This window comes from Spermophilus citellus (assembly GCF_964194105.1).
Source record: "Spermophilus citellus genome assembly, chromosome: 13".
NCBI lineage: Eukaryota > Metazoa > Chordata > Mammalia > Rodentia > Sciuridae > Spermophilus > Spermophilus citellus.
In genome coordinates, this window is record NC_138193.1 from 85658425 (window position 1) to 85677436 (window position 19012).

The window sequence follows — 19012 nt, forward strand, 5'->3', positions numbered from 1 at the left end:
AGAATTCTCCCAAAATGCAAGACTTCTGCACAAGCTCTTTAGACATATTTATATATACCTAGCTCTGTGAAAGTTAACTGCCCTTTTAAATTCTATAGTTCAACATGGTAAGTGCTAAAATTTCTTTGAAGTGATCAAATATACAGATATAACTTGACTAATAACACACCCACTGTTTGTTATCTACACTGTTTAAATTGTTACTTATATCGTTTAAGCAAACTTAGAAGTCTTATCAACACAGCAGACTAGAGAAAATCAGTTGTCTACCCTCATCATGTAATTGACTTGGAGCTGTAGCTTGCTACCACTTCACAGCATTATAAAAACAATATTATACTACATATCACTACCATGGGAAAAGATCAGAAATCAAAAATTGATGTACTATTTCTATTGAATGCATATCACTTTCACACCATCGTAAAGTTTAAAAGTCCTAAGTCAAGCAGTATTAGTTGAAAACTATCCATAAAGGGTTTATGGCCAGAATGCTCTAGTAGCTGATTAAATTACTGCTTTGAACTTTAATTATTTAAAAAAAAATTTTTTAGTACCGACAACTTATACTTTTAGCAACAAAAAATAATTTCTGAAATTCATACATAATGGATTTTTAGCTTGTGTGAGTCACTCCTGAAAAAGACTTGGATGCTTCTGATACAAGGAAAAGACATATATTGAATGCCTCTTCAGAATGACTACTAAATACTCTAGCAAAGAAACTAACATAAAATGAAACTCACCTTTTCAATATTTCCATATAAGCAGAATAGGTTGAAGACTCTTGAACAATTCATTTTTAGTTGATGTAATCCACTAACCATTACAACTGAACCAGAGGGATTTCCTCCATGCATATAAGAAGAAGAAGCCTGTGGTAATGGATATGCAACAAGCTCAGGTGTATCTCGAGAGCCCATTCTGTAACGACTTGGTAAAGGCAACAGTGGACCATGGGATCCTAAAAAATGACCAAAACAAAAAACAAATAAAACACATACACATAGTTCCATTTGTAAATACTTCAATACATGAACATCAGATAAAACAAAAGGATGTTTTTTTTCCCCCCCGTTTTAGTGCTATAGATTGAACCCAGGCCCTCAGACATGCTAGGCAAGTGCTCTACCACTGAGCTATACTCCCGATCTCCCCCAAATAAACTCTAAATATTACCTAGTTTTACATACATCCAAAAACATAAAGTGTATGAGTAGGAATAAATAAACTGTAGGAAATTAATAAAATCTTCATTTGTATCAGATCCAATATACACTGATCTGTACCTATATACACAGGCTACCATTTTTAAAAATATAAATTTATAGCCTAACAAAAAATTATATGGGATTAGGCTCTGGGGTTGGGGGGAGCCAATGTAAAACTCTGGGCCACTGTATGTAAATTATGCCTCAAATTTTAAAAATTGCCAATGTACTATAAAAAAAGTATACAGTAAAACCTAGGAAGTAATCTCTATACAGATATAACAAAAAGAGCATCTTTAGTTCCCTAAAAAGTTGTCTCCTTGAATACAATGCATAATAATGTACTTTCAGGTTAGTATTTTATTCTAATTTTATTTTAGGAAACTAAAACCTGTTTGGCATCTAATATCAGTGTCTTATCATTCTGCAACCTCCATTTAAAAAAAAAAACACCATCAAGAACCCAGCAGGAATTAATGTCTGAATATCTAAAACTGATGTCACAGAAACAGAAACATACAAACCTACATCCCAAACTAAGAATCCCTCAATAAGACTGAACTTGCTAACTTTGGTTTAAAACAATTATATCTTACTTTCCCATCTACAATTTTTTAAAAAAATTTTCTTGTTACTTGACGTAACAACAACAACAACAAAAAACTAGAGTGTAAAATAGAATGAGTGTGTGTGGCGAAACAGTGATACTAAAAATTGGCATAGAGCACACTTACAGTAACAAGAGGCAGAATAACTCATATAAGTACCAAGTAAGATAAAGACATGTAGCTTAGAAACATAAGCCCTACATATCTTAGGTACTCCTGAGAAGTGATTATAGAAGCACAGTCTGGATGTACGAAAAGATCCTCCTGATATATTTAAAAAAAAAAAAAAAAAACTAATACAAAAACTCAAGTCCTTCCCTTGTTTCTCAAGAAAAGAATGTAATGCCACTGACTTTCATTCTTAGAACTATTTATTGTCTACTAATTGAGTACTATGATCTACAAAATTTGATATCCATAAAATGCTATTAGAGATTATGGTGAAGTTCAATTTTCAGTTATCCTAAATACAACTGCTATTTATAGCAACACAGCAACACTACTGAGCATACATATACAAATACAATGTGAATTTCTGCAACTTTGGAGAATACTTATCAATGCATCATCATCAGTGTTACCTTAAATTGTTCACTTTTTAAAACTGCTCTTACAAGTGGTAGCTTATCAAAACAATTTAATATAGCTTGTGGTGTATAAACTACTAGCTATTATACATATGTTGGCTTCTAACTCAAGATGGTTATACCATGGTTTAAATATCAATCATTCTTCATTTTGCAAAAGTATATATTCCTATTATATTGCCTCCCCATCACTGCCATTTGTTTTACTCCTCACTATAATCACTAAATTTTCTTTTTCATGAAGTAGAAAAGACCTGCAGTCAAAAACTTTACTCTGCTTAAGTTGGCTAAAATCTAAATACTTTGAGATCTACTGTTCTAGGTAACAACCAAAGTGAGTGCAAGAGAATAAATCATGCTTGTAAATTATGACCTTGAGCCATCAGAATTAAAATTATGTTTGTTATCTACACTGTTTAAATTGTTACTTATATCGTTTAAACAAACTTAGAAGTCTTTAAAAAGCTTGCTATACTAAATAGTTGATTCAAAAGGTGTTGTCTTAAAGAACTAACGGATCAGGTATTTTAAAAATCCACTTATGTGAGGAAATGATATATAACAGCATTACTAACATTTTGAAGGCATTTCTCATTTTTCAAAACTTTAAAAGAATCTTCAGTCCAGGAACCACATCAAAAGATGCTAGCAATTAATATATAAACTTTTCTTGGGCTCATAGTAAGTATATCGATATTCACTTTTTCTAATGTTTAAGTATAAACTTCTAATCTATTCATCTCATAGGGCTAGACTTCCCAAATTGAAAAGATTTAAAGAATTGTGACAACATAGATTTTATATTGCTATAATAAACCAATGAATATGCTTAATCTTATGAAACCTATGGGTCTTGACTCAATTTTTTCTACTTCTTCTTTCTTTTAGACTATTACAGGAAAAGCCACTCATGATGTGACCCCAAAATGCAAACAAAGCTCTTCTGCTCTTCTCTTGGCTAAAAGGGATGCAGTTAAGATCCACAAAATTTGTAAAAGTTTTTTATCAGTACCACGCATCCATTTCTTCCTACTTCCTCATCTTACTTCTTCTCTACCACTTTTTATTCAGACTGTTTCCTCTTTTATACTCCTAGGAGATTTAGAACAAATTAACTTCAGAGTTCAATGCCTTAATAGACACAGCTCAGAATGGATGCCCGGACACAACCATTTCCCCTCAGAACTCTCCAGAACCTCAATGATCTCTATTTAACAACTTGTCATTCCAAAGAATTTTGCCCTTCTCTTTATATAAGCCTACATTTTAAAATTTACTCCCACATACAATAAATCAGGACATGAAATTATCAAAGAATTTCACAGTAGGCTGTTTTTTAAAATAAAAGGCTCTTGTAGGGCGTGTAATATATTGTTTATATAATTTTTCAGTAAAACATTTTGTAAAGAAACAAACTTGAAAACCTATACTATGAAAATAATCAGTTTTAACACTCAACAGTAAAGTTCCTTTTCCTTCATTTATTCTTTCAGTTTTTCTAGTCCCCTTTGGCAAAACATTCAGCCAATTTTTAGCTTTCAGCTGACTGCCATTGACATATTTAACTCTACAACTATTCTACAAACTAGTAATTAGCAATTTTTGTAACCTTCCATTATGCAAAGCACAACAGGCTCTCAGCCAAGTGTTTCTTTACTGCAGGACCAGAACCACTCAGACAACCATATTTAATATTAATTCTGTTAGACAACAACTAATAAAAATGATTAAGGAACATACTCACTAAAACTTGTACTAAGACTTTCATTCTGTGACATACTATTTTGACATATCTCAGATCATTTCAACCTTCTGTGCCATATAGACTACTAGGGAACCTTGAACATAAATATATCACACATGATAAGGAATAATAAAGCTCACACCTTCATACCTAAGAATTGTCATTAAATCAAATACATAAGCAATTTGAAAACATTCAGTACAACAGACATCAGGAGATTCTCAATGAAAAATCCTAAGAGTACTATTCAGTAATTTATATTTCCTCCCACTTTGTCTTGTATTTCAGCTGTAATGCACAGAATAGGCAGGGGCAAAATAACTAACACTAAAAACTAAAAAAATACTTGAAAACAATTTATATCAAGTTAAGTCTTATCAATAGCAATCTGCAACATCTACATGGAAGAACAACAGTTTGAAGCCTAATTTAAAAAAAAAATTATTATTCTAGGTTTCATAATCTTAATTATCAACACAGCAAACAAGAGCTGAGAAGTTTTAAAAGGGGAATTTAAACTTAAGCAAACCCAAATACCAACAGTAGAACTAAGAATCTAAACAGAAGCAAGCTTTTGTCTTTGACAAATACCCCATTCTTTCGCCTCTATTACTCAAAATTCCTCTTTGCTCATAACTACTGAAGAAAATAAACCTACTGATCAATACTCCTTTTTGGTCCTCTTTCAGGTCAAAGCCCATTAGAAATCAAAATCAAACCAAACAAAATATAATGGCAAACAGTTTTCAATCCCCAACCAATAGCTCTCAATTTATCTCAATGACTATTTGGCATATTAATATCCTAAGAAAACAAGGGATTTGGGACAACTTCTTGGGAGTACATTTTAAGGAACTGATCCCATATAAATCAAATCAGATGAGCAGGAAAAATTCAGAGACAAGAAATGTGCCATTCTTCATCAGAAATGCAAAGATTCTAATAGTTCATCTGTACTACCCTCCTTCTGCCTTGACAAACTTACCATAGCCATCATGTCTAAACGAAGAAGGGTGTTCTCCCAAAATGGCTTGTCTCTGGCGACCCTTTCCTCTATCTGACACAAAAGTAGAAACATGGTTTTAACAATTTTGATCCAAGTACTTCACAGAGTTCTCACATGGGAAACACCCACTCAAAACATCCATTATACTTCATAAAAGAAATGTGACTCCTGGTTAACTTTAAACATCCATTCATATCCAATTTAAATACAAACACCAAAAGTTTAAGAAAATAATTCTATCTAACAAATTCCACTTAACTTGAAAATATCTTTTTGGCAAATGCCAAATACAATCACACTTCAAATTTAAGGGAAGAATAGATACTTTGCAGAAAATGAATGTACACAATGCTAGAGGTTGACACTGTACAGAAGGTTTTACCAATACATGTCTTTAAAACAAGCTTTAAGTGCAGTACTTTTGAAAGACAGTACCTGAATCATACTATTAGCTTCAACAGCAACACATTTTCAAAGTGGGCTTCTTTCAAGAAGTTTCAGCATAAGCCAACAACAACCTGTATTACATGGTTTCACAATCAGTAAACACAGAGTATTTTATATGTATATACACATATTTACAAACACCTACTGACTTGAGAGCTGAAAATTTTCACGTCACTGACTCATATTATCTCATAGATAGGTCATTGTCTATAGACCTTAACATCAGGCAGAACTATGAGCAACCCCCAAACTTTTAAGTATGCCAAGATAAAACTAACCAAGGGGGCTACATTATTGGATGAGAATACTACAATACTCTAAAGGATAATTTTTATTCTAGCTACATTTTCAGGAAAGGCATGCCAATTTCCCCAAATCTTGAGGCATCAATAAAAAATTACTTGAGATTTCTAAAACAGCACTTCGTATGTTAAATAGAGAATTAAAAAAAAAATCATTGTACAATTCTTTTTAGAAAAGTCTGCTGATCATTCTAATCTTTGAAAATTCAGAGGGAGGCTTTTCATATATCCTTAGTCATCTAAACAAATCAGGTTTATGGGAGATGAGAAATACTTTAATATTCACTTCAGTCTAGTGAAGTATAGTTTTAATTACCTATTCTAAGTTATCACAACACTGAAAGGGACTAAGGAGATCATCCAGTTCAATATAAAAACATCCCTATTATTTGGGACCATTTAGCCTCTGTTTACCCAATATCAGTAAACAAGACAACTTACTACCTTCCCTTATTTTTTCAAATACCCTATATTGTGAGAAAATTAATTTTTATATTGAATAGAAATTGACACTTTACCCACATTCTAAGGTTTGTAACCTCATAGTCTTTGAAAATTCTTCTAAATACTTGAAAAGCTATTGTGACCGTTCCCTCATTTTCCCAAAGTCATTGCTTCTCTAGTCTAAATATTCAGTTCTTTTTTTTTTTTTTTTAAATCAAATGGCATCCACCATCTCTCATCATTTAAGTCTGAATCATCTTGAATCAATTCAGTCTGCCAATTCCTTCTGGTACTGTTCCTTTACTTAAGCATAGCCATCAAACACTAAATACAATTCCTTAAATACTCTAGGAATATTAAAACCAAAACCACCATAATGTCTTCATGGCTCAATTTTATTGATACAGTTAACAGTGCTATAAAGGAAAGAAAACTAGGTTGGGAACCAGAAGATTCCAACTTAATCACTAATTTGATGTGTTGTCACAGAAACAATCTTCATAAAATGAAGGAATTAAGAGTAGATGATTTCCAAGGTATCTTTCAGTCATACTTTCTTTTTAATAATTCATTACTTGAAGTATCTTCTACCTAATACGAAGTCACATAAAATAGAAGCAGAAGAATCCAACACTGAATATATCAGTCTATAATAATTAGGGCTGGATAGGATATTTTTAAATGAAAAAAAAAATTTAAAGAGTTCTCTTTTTTTTATAGAAAAAGATATATAATAAAGGTCTTTATTTGGACAGAACAGATAAACAGGTTCAATGATCTATCCACTTGAGTGCAAGCTAAGATCACTACAGAAAAAAAAAATATATAAAAACTGCCATAGGCTTGCCAGAAAATTACCTGTCTATAAGAAATTAGAAGACAAGAGCTTTTCCCTTGAAAGCATCAAGAAAATTGTTTTCATCCTTTAATTAATTGTATTTCACTATTTGTATTATCTGCCTTACACATTTCTAAACAGATTATCTGACTAAAAATGTGTGAAAAATTATGCTGGTTTTATGTAAACTCCAGACCTTTTAAAGAATACATATAAATGTTGTTAAAATCTAAAAATGTTTTGAGACAATAAGAAAAATGTAACCAAAAACGCACTACACTTCAAATAAGTAAACAAAAATCAAAACTCAGTGTTCAGTAACTGACTATAAACTGACAGAAGTGAGAGATTTCTCATCAACCACTTGCCTTGTTGTTTGAGTACTAAGGCTTTGTTTTCCAATATTGGATTGAACTGAACCAAGCCAAGGCCAAGCAGATTTCCATTAAGTAGTGAAAATCTGGGGGTCTAGCCAAAGCTTCATTAAAAAACAAACCTATTTACAACCCCATGCAGAAGGCAAGATGATTTTCCAGAAATTGTGAGTTAAAGAAGCCAATAATCCCAAAGACCTAAATATTTGAACATGCAAAGGATCATCACATTGTCTTTTTTTTTTTGCTAAACAGTACGTGCACTAAAGCGTACCCACTGCCCGAGATATTTTGGATGCCATGATTTTTTTTTCTAGTTGACTTTTATACATACTCATCTTGAGTTTTTCCAACACATGGTTCAAACACTGATATTGTAGTTGAGATGTAGCCAATACTGCAGCCCCCTTGTTTTTACAAGATCCACATTTTAATTTGTATATTCCAGAATTGCCACACAGTTAGTTGAACAATTTTATGAAATTTATGCTCATGAAATTTAGCATTTATAGGCTATAGATGAATATGCATCTCAAATGAAATGCTCTCATTTTTTCAGATTTATCAAGTTTAAATATATTCTACCTTGAACAGACATGTTACTTTCACCCAATTTGAAATGTCAAAATTTCTAGTTACACAAATTAACATAAGTGATAACCTTAAATTGTTACAAAACTGACAACTTATAACAGTCACTTTACAAAAATCAAACCACACAGAAAAACATCTTTTACATATAATGCACCTCTTCATTATGTTTGAATTCTGTTCAATGACCACAATTGAGGGGGGAAAAAAGTATACTTAAGTGCAGCAAGTATGCACCTCTCTTTCTTTTTGGTATTTTTTGGGTGCTGGGATCAAACACAGGGCCTTGCACATGCTAAGCATGTGCTCTACCATTGAGCTCTACCCCCAGCCAAGTGTGCACCTTTCTAATCCACGTATCTTCAGTATCTGTGTGGATTGGTTGGGCATCATCAATTCCCAAGATCTGTTGATAAATTGGCCCTGCTTATTTGCCAATTAACAACTTGAATCTAAGCTGCAAACAGTTACAGTAATGGGCATCAAGATTTACAACATTGTAGATAAAAGTCTAGTTTCCGTTGGTGAAAAGTCTAAAATTCTACAACTGAAACCTTAAGGGAAATCAGACCAATATATACATACAACTTGAATAAATGGGCACAGTCTATCATGGTGTTCATCCCATGCAAGTCTGAAGTACTGTTAAGTGTCCTTCTTTAAAAACTTGGGGTGATGGTGCATGCAGTATGCAGTCAAGGTGAATTGCAAGTCTGAGTTTTTTCAGAGGGCTTTTTGCTGATGCCGATGTTGTGCATGATGAAGTGTAGAGTCAGCCTGTTGGAGTCCTCTATCCTTCTTAATGCCTCGTCCAGCTTGGGGGAAAAGTCCTTTCCATAGAGAAGCAGTGTGCAAGTTTGCAGTTTGTAAGGAATATTCTGAATCAGTTTCCTCTCCTCCAAAGAGAGAGAGCTGCTTGGAGAAATGCAAGTCCTTGAACTGCGGGCGTGCCTGTATGTGTGGGCTTCTTGTTGAACTAAATATAAATAGCTCAGGTACATACCAGTAGGGGGCACTAATGTTCAAGGTTATTTTCCAGCATTACATGGTCTTTTGCAACAAAAGCATTCACCAACCAAATTTTCATTTAAATTAACTAGCTCATCTCAGGAACAGGAATCTAACTGCATGTAAAATTTGTCAGCAGATGTAAGTATATTCTAAAATGCATAGAATACCTACCTCGTCTTCCCAAATATGGTTTAGTGTAGTCCCAACTGTCATTGTCATTCCTAATAACATTTAGACGAGTTGGCTGTCAAGATTGAAAATAAAGTAAGTTCAAACTGTATTTCCCAAAGCATAAATATTTCTTTGGTAAAGTATTGGAAAAATATTTACCCTTGCATATTCAATTTTTAGTGTGCAACATCCAGCATATATATCTGCTCCATTGAGTGCTGCCTTTGCTTTCTGTGCACAAAGGACTGATTCGAACATAAGCTCTATTAAGGAAATTTGGTTCAAAGTATCTGATATTTAATCATTCTTCACTATCAAAGAAAAGGTAATAAAAATAATCAGAAATAACTCTTTAATTCTAGAAATATTTTGCCAAATAAAATTCCTAGACAAATTTTGATAGAATTTATTTTTAATATCAAGAGTACCAAACAAAACAAAACAAACTATCCACAGTAATCCTGCTAAGTAGACTTTGTAAATTGGGGAATGAGCAGAAAAACATTACAAAGAACCAAAGTAATACAAAAATGAATAACAAAAAAATACATATATGTGTATGTATACACACACACACACACACACACACACACACACACACACACACACGTATATTTTTTGGTACTGGAGATTTAACTCAGCACTTGACCACTGAGCCACATCCCCAGTCTATTTTACTTAGAGACAGGGTCTCACTGAGTTGCGTAGTGCCTCACTTTTGCTGAGGCTGGCTTGAACTCTTGATCCTCCTGCCTCAGCCTCCCGAGCCACTGGGATTACAGGCATGCACCATCGCACCCAGCGCAATTTTATATATTTTTGAGAAGGCAAAGTTTTATAATCACTTGAATAGTTTTATGGGTTTTTAAAAATTATTGAAGTTCACAATTAAAAAAAATCAATTCAATAAAGTATATGAAAAAGACCAAAAGCAAAAACATTTTGCCAGAAGCACACACTGCTAAAGAGTTCACTGTATAGCCCTACCTTTTCTATGCATGCCCATACACAGATGTGGAGGGTTTTTTTTTTTTTTAATGAGCTTGTATTATATATACCATTTTGCAACTTGCTTTTTTCATTCAAAGTATAAAAAATTCAACAAAGTAGATTTTCCACAAAACCATGACTATTTAAAAGGTTCAAAAGAAAGGTAAAAAAGACTCTAATGACTCTAAAGTTTTGCTACTTCCAAACTATTTTAAGGGGAGAGTCAGTGAAGTTCATTAGGGATAAACTTCAAAAGGTTGAAGTATACCAACTGCAAAAAATAAAAATATATTTTTTTAAAAAAAGGTTGAAGTGTACATATATAAACAGTGATACTGCACAATGTGAGATGAAGTATGTAATGTTTTATGGCACCAAGTTATTCTTATCAAAATGGTAAAATTCTCTATGGGCATGCAGTTTCATTTTTAAAATCTAAGCCAAGTAGACTTTTATAGGAAGAAAAAGTAAACACCTTTTGTCTAGAAACACTTAAGTAGAAAACAGTAAGATCTATATGAATTACATAGCAATCATATATATTAATATCAAATTAACAAATAAAGGATATTCAACCATTGCTTGTATTCCATTTCTCTTGAATATAACAATACGTTGTACTTTCCCAACAGGGTTGCATACCGTATACAAAACATCCTATGGGGAAAAAAAAAGATTTCTTCACATTTTACTTTCAGAAAAAAAAAAAATCTAAACCATACTCCATTTTGTTTTATCTAAAAACCAACAATTTTCAAGATGTCATTCTTATTAATGATTTTTTTTTTTTAAAAATGCATGGTGTTGGAGATGGAGCCCAGGGCCTCCTCACAAGTGCTCTACTACTAAGCTATATCCTCAGCTCCTAAACTAATTTTTCAAAATTAGTTTAAAATTTTTTAATAAATTTCAAGTCATTTCCTCACCTACACAATATACCAACATTAGAGGAGTTCCAATGAAATATTTGAGAAGCAGTATGCCTATTTTATCTCATAAAAAATAAATAATGAGGATTCATTTTAACAGTTGACTAAAATAACCTCTGGCCAAAACATAACTAATAAACCAAAACTGTAACTAATTGTTATTTTTCCAAATGCAACTCTGAAGTATTTAATATTATCATCAGTTGAATTATAATAATAAATACTTATTAAGGAAGGATTAGAACTCTGATATTTGTTTTAAGGGACAATAGCTCTAAAGACAAAAGGAAAATCATTCTTATAGTGTTGTATGTTACCAAACAAGATGCCTAAGCCATCTAAGAGAAATCTCAATACACACTGAGGAATATTCAATTTTCAAGAAATTTCTGAGCAGTTGTAATTACACGGCTGTAGTGTTAGGCACTAGGGATTAAAAAAAAAAAAAATCAAAGTACCTAATATCAAATTAGTTTTATTCTTTTTCCTTAAACACCAAATGCTATAAATATATGTATACTATTATTATATTAATATTTTTTAAATACACAAATACACAATGTCTAATTAAATGTAAAGAGTTATCTTATGCTTAGCTTTAGTTCATGTCCCCACATCATATGCCCATGCTAGAAATCATACCAACTAAAGGTTCCCTCACTGTGATATTCTAGTTATTATAAAAATCAAGGGTCACTGTCACTAGTTTACTATGAAACAAACATGATTATTAAGAATTCAACTGGTTCAGCCACCATTTGACCCAGCTATTCCTCTTCTTGGACTACAAAGGACCTAAAAACAGCATACTACAGGGACACAGCCACATCAATGTTTATAGTGGCACAACTCAAAATAGCTAAACTGTGGGGCCAACCTAGATGTCCTTCAGTGGGTGAATGGATAAAAAAAAATGTGGCATTTATACACAATGAAATATTACTCAGCACTAAAAAAGAACAAAATCAGGCATTTGCAGGTAGATGGATGGTGTCAGAGAAGATTATGCTAAGTTAGCCAATCCCCAAAGCAAATGCCAAATGTTTTCTCTGATATAAGGGGAAGACTCAAAGTGGGATAGGGAGGGAGAGCATGGGAGGAAGATTATTTCTAGATAGGGAAGAGGGATGGGAGGAAAAGGGAGGGGGAAGTGGAATAGCAAGGATAGGGGAATGTGATGGTCATCATTATACAAAATGCATGTATGAAGATTTGAATTTGGTGTCAACATGTACAACATATACAAGCAGAGATATGAAAAATTGTGGTATGTGTATTAAGAATTGTAATGCAAAAAAAAGTACATGTATGATGGCATAATTCAGCATGAACATATATATACAGAGTTACGAAAAATTGTGCTGTATATGGGTAATAATGAGTGTAACACATTCAACTGGTTCAGGACATGAATCCTTTTTAAAAATTCTACTAATAATTATACCTTTTAAAAGGATTACAGGGGAGCTAGGGCTGTCGCTCAGTGGTAGAGTACTTGCCTTGCACATGTGAGGCACTGGGTTCAATCCTCAGCACCATATTAAAAAAATGTAATAATAATAAAAGGATTACAGGGAGTTTTGAGTAAATCGAAGTAAGTCAAAGATAGGTTTTTAACAAGCTATCTCAAAATAACTTACAATTATGTGCATCTTACTGTATTATTGTCATTACCTGGTAGATGCTCTTATACATATTCTAGCATATGAGTAAAAGAGATTTCCTGGACCATTTCCAGCAAGTCTATTTATAATCCCTGATACAAAACTGATACATGATAAGTAATAAAAAATTTTAATGTGCCTATTTAATTATGACAACTGTGCTTCTGATCTTTTTGACTTCAGTGCTATTTTTTCTCTGTTCACTAAACTTGATAGTTAAAAAAATTAATATTAATAATTTAAAAAACTATTTTAAAATATCTAGCTGGCTGATAAGAAAAATACAGGTTAATCACTGTAGAGGCAATTTGTCATACATACCACTGTAATTGGATAAAGAGGATTCTGAATTGACAGCAAGAGAACTTTGTTGCCTCCTGATGGATCATCAGTATTTCCTGGCCGAGTGATCCTTTTACTTGTAGAATAGTTGAAAAAAGCCTGTTGGCCAGCAATGTACACAGGTTCATCTGCGGCAAATGTCACACATTCTTTGGCACTATCTATGTTTTCAAATTCCACAAGAGCCTGCCGTTTAAATGGCATCATCATCACATAGCTGAAAAGGAAAGTGAGAAGGAAAAGAAGGGAAAAAAATCCAAATATAACAAGTTCAATTAATATTACTTACTCAATTAAGAGCAGACTTTAACAAAAAATGTGGCAAATCATACCAATTAGTATTCTTTACTGTCTACATCCAATATAAGTTGACCTTTAATCATCCAAATTGTGGTATGCCAAGGAGATGGAATACATTTGAAGCTTGTCTCTCCAGGATAGAAAGCTTATCCATCTCTTGCCTTCCTCAAGCACAATTCCCTGTTACTAGTTACTAATGACACCATACAGTTTATTCTTCAGGCTACTACTCCCTAGCAAATATCAAGATAGAAAATATCAGGTTGACAGGCAGAACCCCTACTTAAATAGCAGAATTTACTACTACCACTCTTGGATTTTCCAAATAAGTGCGCACAATGGTAACAAAGAATTGACTACACTTTTCTTATTAAAACCAGAGAGCCAAAAAAAAAAAAAAAAAAAAAAAAAAGCAACCTTAGACTGACAAAGGTTCATATAAATAATCTCCAGAATACTTTTAAACATCAAAAATCCATGAAAAGATATTCACTAGAATATAATAATCATGGCTGCCTAAGGGCAGGAGCATGAGGCATTTACTTTCATAATATATTCTTTGGAGGGGAATATATTTTAATACATGAAATGAATAATAAAGTGAAGAAAGAAAAATGAGAAATCACAGCACAACAGTGCAAACATGTTCTCTATTCACAGGAACAAGAACCTTAAAAATGTTTTAAAAAATAACTAAAAATCAACCATGCTTTTTAAAACAGCAGAGGCCAGAGAAATCACATCAGGTCATTGACCTCACTGCTTTTAAATCACATATCCAGGACCTAGACCTACGACTTCATTTTAAAAACTGACAAATAATATGATATTAGTAAGAAACAGACCATCTACATTCCAGGAAATTATTCTCATAAATCAGTTTCCTCATTTACAAAATTTGGAGAACTGTTGTTAAGAGCAGAGTTTCTACACAAAAACTGCTTAACTGAGTACCTGTTACACAGTAGGCCCTTAAAAGATAATTACCTTTTTTTTGGTACCAGGGATTGACCCAGGGAGCTTAACCACTGATCCACATCCCCAGCCCAATTACCGTATTTTACACAGACCTTGCCTCATTCATCTTTACATATTCAGAGGCTAAAAAGAAAGCCCAGCACACAACAGGTATTTAATCAATATTTGTTGGTCTAGGAGGCTTGTTAGTTATACCCACCCACACTATTCAAAATTAAAGAAGTATATACTGAAATAGTAACGCCAAGGACTTGGAAGATTTATCAACCATAAATGCAAAATATAAATCCCAAGAGAGAAAACATTACTTTTAGAAAGACGCCTCAGTGAAATTCTAAAGTCTTGCACAAGAAAAACAGAAAACCCTGGAATTAGATCTATGCTAAAGAAATTGTCTCAAGGAGAATGTATGTTCTTTTACAAAAAAAAAAAAAAAAAAAAAAAGAAAAAAAAAGATCAGTTTAATATATAAGTTATATTACCAAGAAAATATGTTAATAATGCCCCTTAAAAGAAAAATTATAAAGGCACAAAAAAATTATTGGCTTAATATAGACTTGATCATAATAAAACTGCTCTCTATAACTAAAAGTAGTAAACTAAGCACAAAAAGTGAAAAAGGTTACCCCAAAAAGTGGCATTATATGAAGATAGAGAAGGGGAAAATTTAAATATTACAGACATTTTAGTATGTGCTTAAATTTGCTGGTGCAAAATTTTAACAAATCTTAGAAAAGCAATATGAGAAAGAATGAATGACCAAAGAGAGATGGAAGAGAAACAAAAAGGTTAAGGGCATAAAAGGTCAATGCTTTCAACTCCATACCTCGAAAACTATTACTAACTTTTAAACAAAAATATAGAAGGCAACAAACTAGGTCCCCAAAATTTTGTCTTAACTAGCATAGGTCATCACTATACAACATCATTTCCTTTTTGACAGAGGAGAAGGGAGGAAAAAAAAGACAAAAAATTTTAAATATCCTTTTGGCTATAACAAACCTGCTATAATAGAAAAAAGACAAAAAGGTAAAAACACAGCAATTTTATTATCCTGACATAAAAAGTCTTAATATATTGTTATTCTGATGTTGCCATTTCTTATTTCCTATGCATCTAGTTTTTAGGTATAAACTTTATATTGAACTTGATAATTTACCCGACATGAGCAGTTTCTACAATCTTTATAATTTCACATTACAACTAAATAAACACATTAACGAATAGAGAAGTATGCCTATAATCCCAGCTGATCCAGAAGCTGAGACAGGAGGATCTCAAGTTTGAGGCCAGCCTCAGCATTTAAAGAGACTCTGTCTCCAAAAAAAAAAAAAAAATCCCCAGTACAGCCCCCTCCACATGCACAAAAGGCTTTATAAATATAGTATTTTTAAAGCAAAACTCCTACTCCTGATTGGAGCTGTTCACAGTTCTTTTCAGCTTTAACAGTCACCTTTTATTCAAGATTATTTCATTCAACTGAAACTCCTCTTATACTTATTTATGTCAATTAAGCTCATAATTATACACTAATTTGTTCTAACTATTTCATAACTTTTCTATCCACATAATACCAATCCTGAGGGTAGAATGATGTACTATACAAATTAAATGAGTGACATGCATATACATTAGACAGTACTAAGGACTCAGTATCAAATAGTCTAGAATCTAAAACGGGCCAGCCACCCAAGAAATGATTCAAGTTACTCAACTAATTAAACAGTTCTAATTCCTTAATCCCCTAAACTCACATCATGGTTCCAACTGACATCAAAATATGTAAATAGTTATTTCCCTACAGTTACCAACAAGTCATCAACCTGCTTTCTGATATCTGCCTGAATTTTTCCTGGCTTTAAGAAAGCTCCCTGTGTTTCTGGTTAGTTTTCTCTTTTTTTTTTTTTTTTTTGTTACTGGGAACTGAACCCAGGGGCCCTTACTGAGGTACATCCCCAGCCCTCCCTTTTTATTTTGAGCCATGGTCTCCCTAAGTCACTGAGGTTGAACTTGTGATCTTCCTGCCTCGGCTTCCTGAGTATTGAGATTACAGGCATGCACTACTAGGCCTACCTAAGAAAGCCCTAACTTAAAAAAAGCTCCAAATATATAAGGAGAGAGGGAAAACAAACCAGAGAGATCTGCATCTTTATACCTCCACAGGATAATATCCCACTTATACAATGATTAGAAGATGCTTAGAAAAGGATTAGTGTAGTGCCAATATATAAAATTGAAGGTCTGAGGAATTGGCTTCAATATGTAATTCTTCAGAGTTAATTTCTAATATCAACTCCAAATAACAAAACTGATAGTCATTTTAGTGATACTTCAACATACAGGCATTACCAGTATTACCAGTATTACCATATGGGTTCTCAATTTATATCTCTAATAATAAACAATCTGTACAGCAGTTTTTGAAGTAAATAAATTGCACATAAAAGGTATGCCAAGGGCTGGGGTTGTGGCTCAGCAGTAGAATGCTTGCCTAGCATGTGTGAGGCACCAGGTGCGATCCTTAGCACCAAATAAAAATAAATAAAGGTATTGTGTCCAACTACAACTTAAAAAAAATTATATATATTTAAGAGAAAAAAAGGTGTGCCAAGTCAGTCACCAAAAAAATCAATAAAATGATGCCTTGATGATGGGCTGGGGATGTGGCTCAAGCGGTAGCACGCTCGCCTGGCATGCATGCGGCCCCGGGTTCAATCCTCAGCACCACATACAAACAAAGATGTTGTGTCCGCCGAAAACTAAAAAATAAATATTAAAAAAAAAATCTCTCTCTCTTTAAAAAAAAAAAAAAAAGATGCCTTGATGGAAGGTGTCACATAATGCTATATATCATTGATCACCCACTTAATCTATTTATGCATTACCCTTCCAATATTCAAAGTTTTCATAAAATATTTCACAAAATAGATTTTATAGCTAGGTGCAGCAGAGCATGCCTATAATTTCTTCTACTTGGGAGGCTGAGGAAGGAGAATCATAAGTTCAAGGCCAGCCTAGGCAGTGTAGACCATACCGTCCCTCAAAATAGAATGTTAAAAGAACTGGGCATGTACTTCAATGGAAGAATGCCTGCCTAGCATTAACAAGGTACTGCATTCAATCCCCAGAACCAGAAAAAAATAAAATTGTTAATAAAATTGAAGCAATCAAGCTGTCTCAGCAAACACAATGAAATTTCTCTATTTACATATTTCAACTTGGTCTGTGCCTTCAATGCCAATAACAAAAACCCCAAACACATTCATCAAGAAAAAAAATAATAAGGCTGAGATGTAGCTCAGTGGTCAAGTGCTTACCTGGAGTACATAAGGACTAGGTTTGATCCCCAGCACAAGAAAAATTTAAAAATAAATCAATTCTAGATTATCTATACTAAGAAGAGAACAACCAGACATATTCCAAAAATAATTTAGAATTTGAGTGTCTACTTTTGGCAGCAGATTCACTTTTCTAATTATGTTTTCACTTAAAATTTTACATGCAACCTTGTTGAGAGATTGAGAAGTGATCATAGATCCACAATAATATACTTAGCATCACACCAGGAAGATTTAAAATAACAAGTCTAAGATTGAAGGATGTAGCTAAGTTGTCAAGCTTTTTCCTAGCATGCAGAACGCCCCGGATTCATCCCCCAGCACTGAGGGGGGTGGGGAGAATTGATAACAAGCTTAAAAGGCTCCAAAGAAATACAGTCATAGGCAAATAATACATACAGTGCAAAACATAAGCAAGCAAAGCTTATTCTACCATACTGTTTCCAACTTAAATGAAGTCCTTATTGTTCTTACCATATTGTCCCAAATTTTTCCAGAGCCTCCACCAGGTCTGCTTCCACCACAGATTCACAGAGCCCTCGAACATGGACAACAGGTGAAACAGAAACTTTATGATGACTTCCACCTGTCTCCTAAACAGAAAAAACACTTTCTAGTTAATAACTTTTCAGTCTAAATTGTATCTTTTATAGTAAACTCAACTCTGTATTAAAAAGTAACATTAAAAATAAAATTCCAAAACCAAACTAAAATTCACAAGTTAGCAAAAGAACTTGAGAATAAAATCATTACCTGAATATTTGGCTTAAAATTTTAATTCCTAAAAAAGAGCATTTTATCTCAATAAAAAGTATAAAAAATATTTAATAACTTATTTCAAGGAAATTGCAGAAAAAATTTCAGCATACACACAGGGCAAACTATGAATAGAAATTAATAGTCATAATTTTCTAAGTTTTACCTCTGTAAAATCAAAATTTTACAGTCCAAATGAAAAGTTATAATTAAAATTTTGTCCTTAATATATTATTACATACTTCATTTTTCCTGTAACATAGTAAATTTGTATAATCTTTTGCTCTTGTTTAATCGGTTACCTAGTTCCACTATATATTAACTTGAAGCTATTCACTTAGCACACATGACAATTTAAATATATAAGGTACCATATGTGCT

The 19012-nt window shown here is 32.9% G+C and overlaps 1 protein-coding gene across 1 annotated transcript in view; it reads right to left on the reverse strand.

Moving 5' to 3' along the window:
* Positions 1 to 19012, reverse strand: part of HNRNPLL (heterogeneous nuclear ribonucleoprotein L like) — a 39293-nt gene that overhangs the window by 11041 nt on the left and 9240 nt on the right. Inside the window, exons 2-8 of the mRNA XM_081264355.1 lie at positions 18350 to 18468; positions 13239 to 13476; positions 10901 to 10981; positions 9494 to 9595; positions 9335 to 9407; positions 5136 to 5207; positions 747 to 964 (exon numbers count right to left, since the gene is read on the reverse strand). Of these exons, the coding sequence (XP_081120481.1) occupies positions 747 to 964; positions 5136 to 5207; positions 9335 to 9407; positions 9494 to 9595; positions 10901 to 10981; positions 13239 to 13476; positions 18350 to 18468 (903 nt within the window). The remainder of the gene's footprint in view (positions 1 to 746; positions 965 to 5135; positions 5208 to 9334; positions 9408 to 9493; positions 9596 to 10900; positions 10982 to 13238; positions 13477 to 18349; positions 18469 to 19012) is intronic.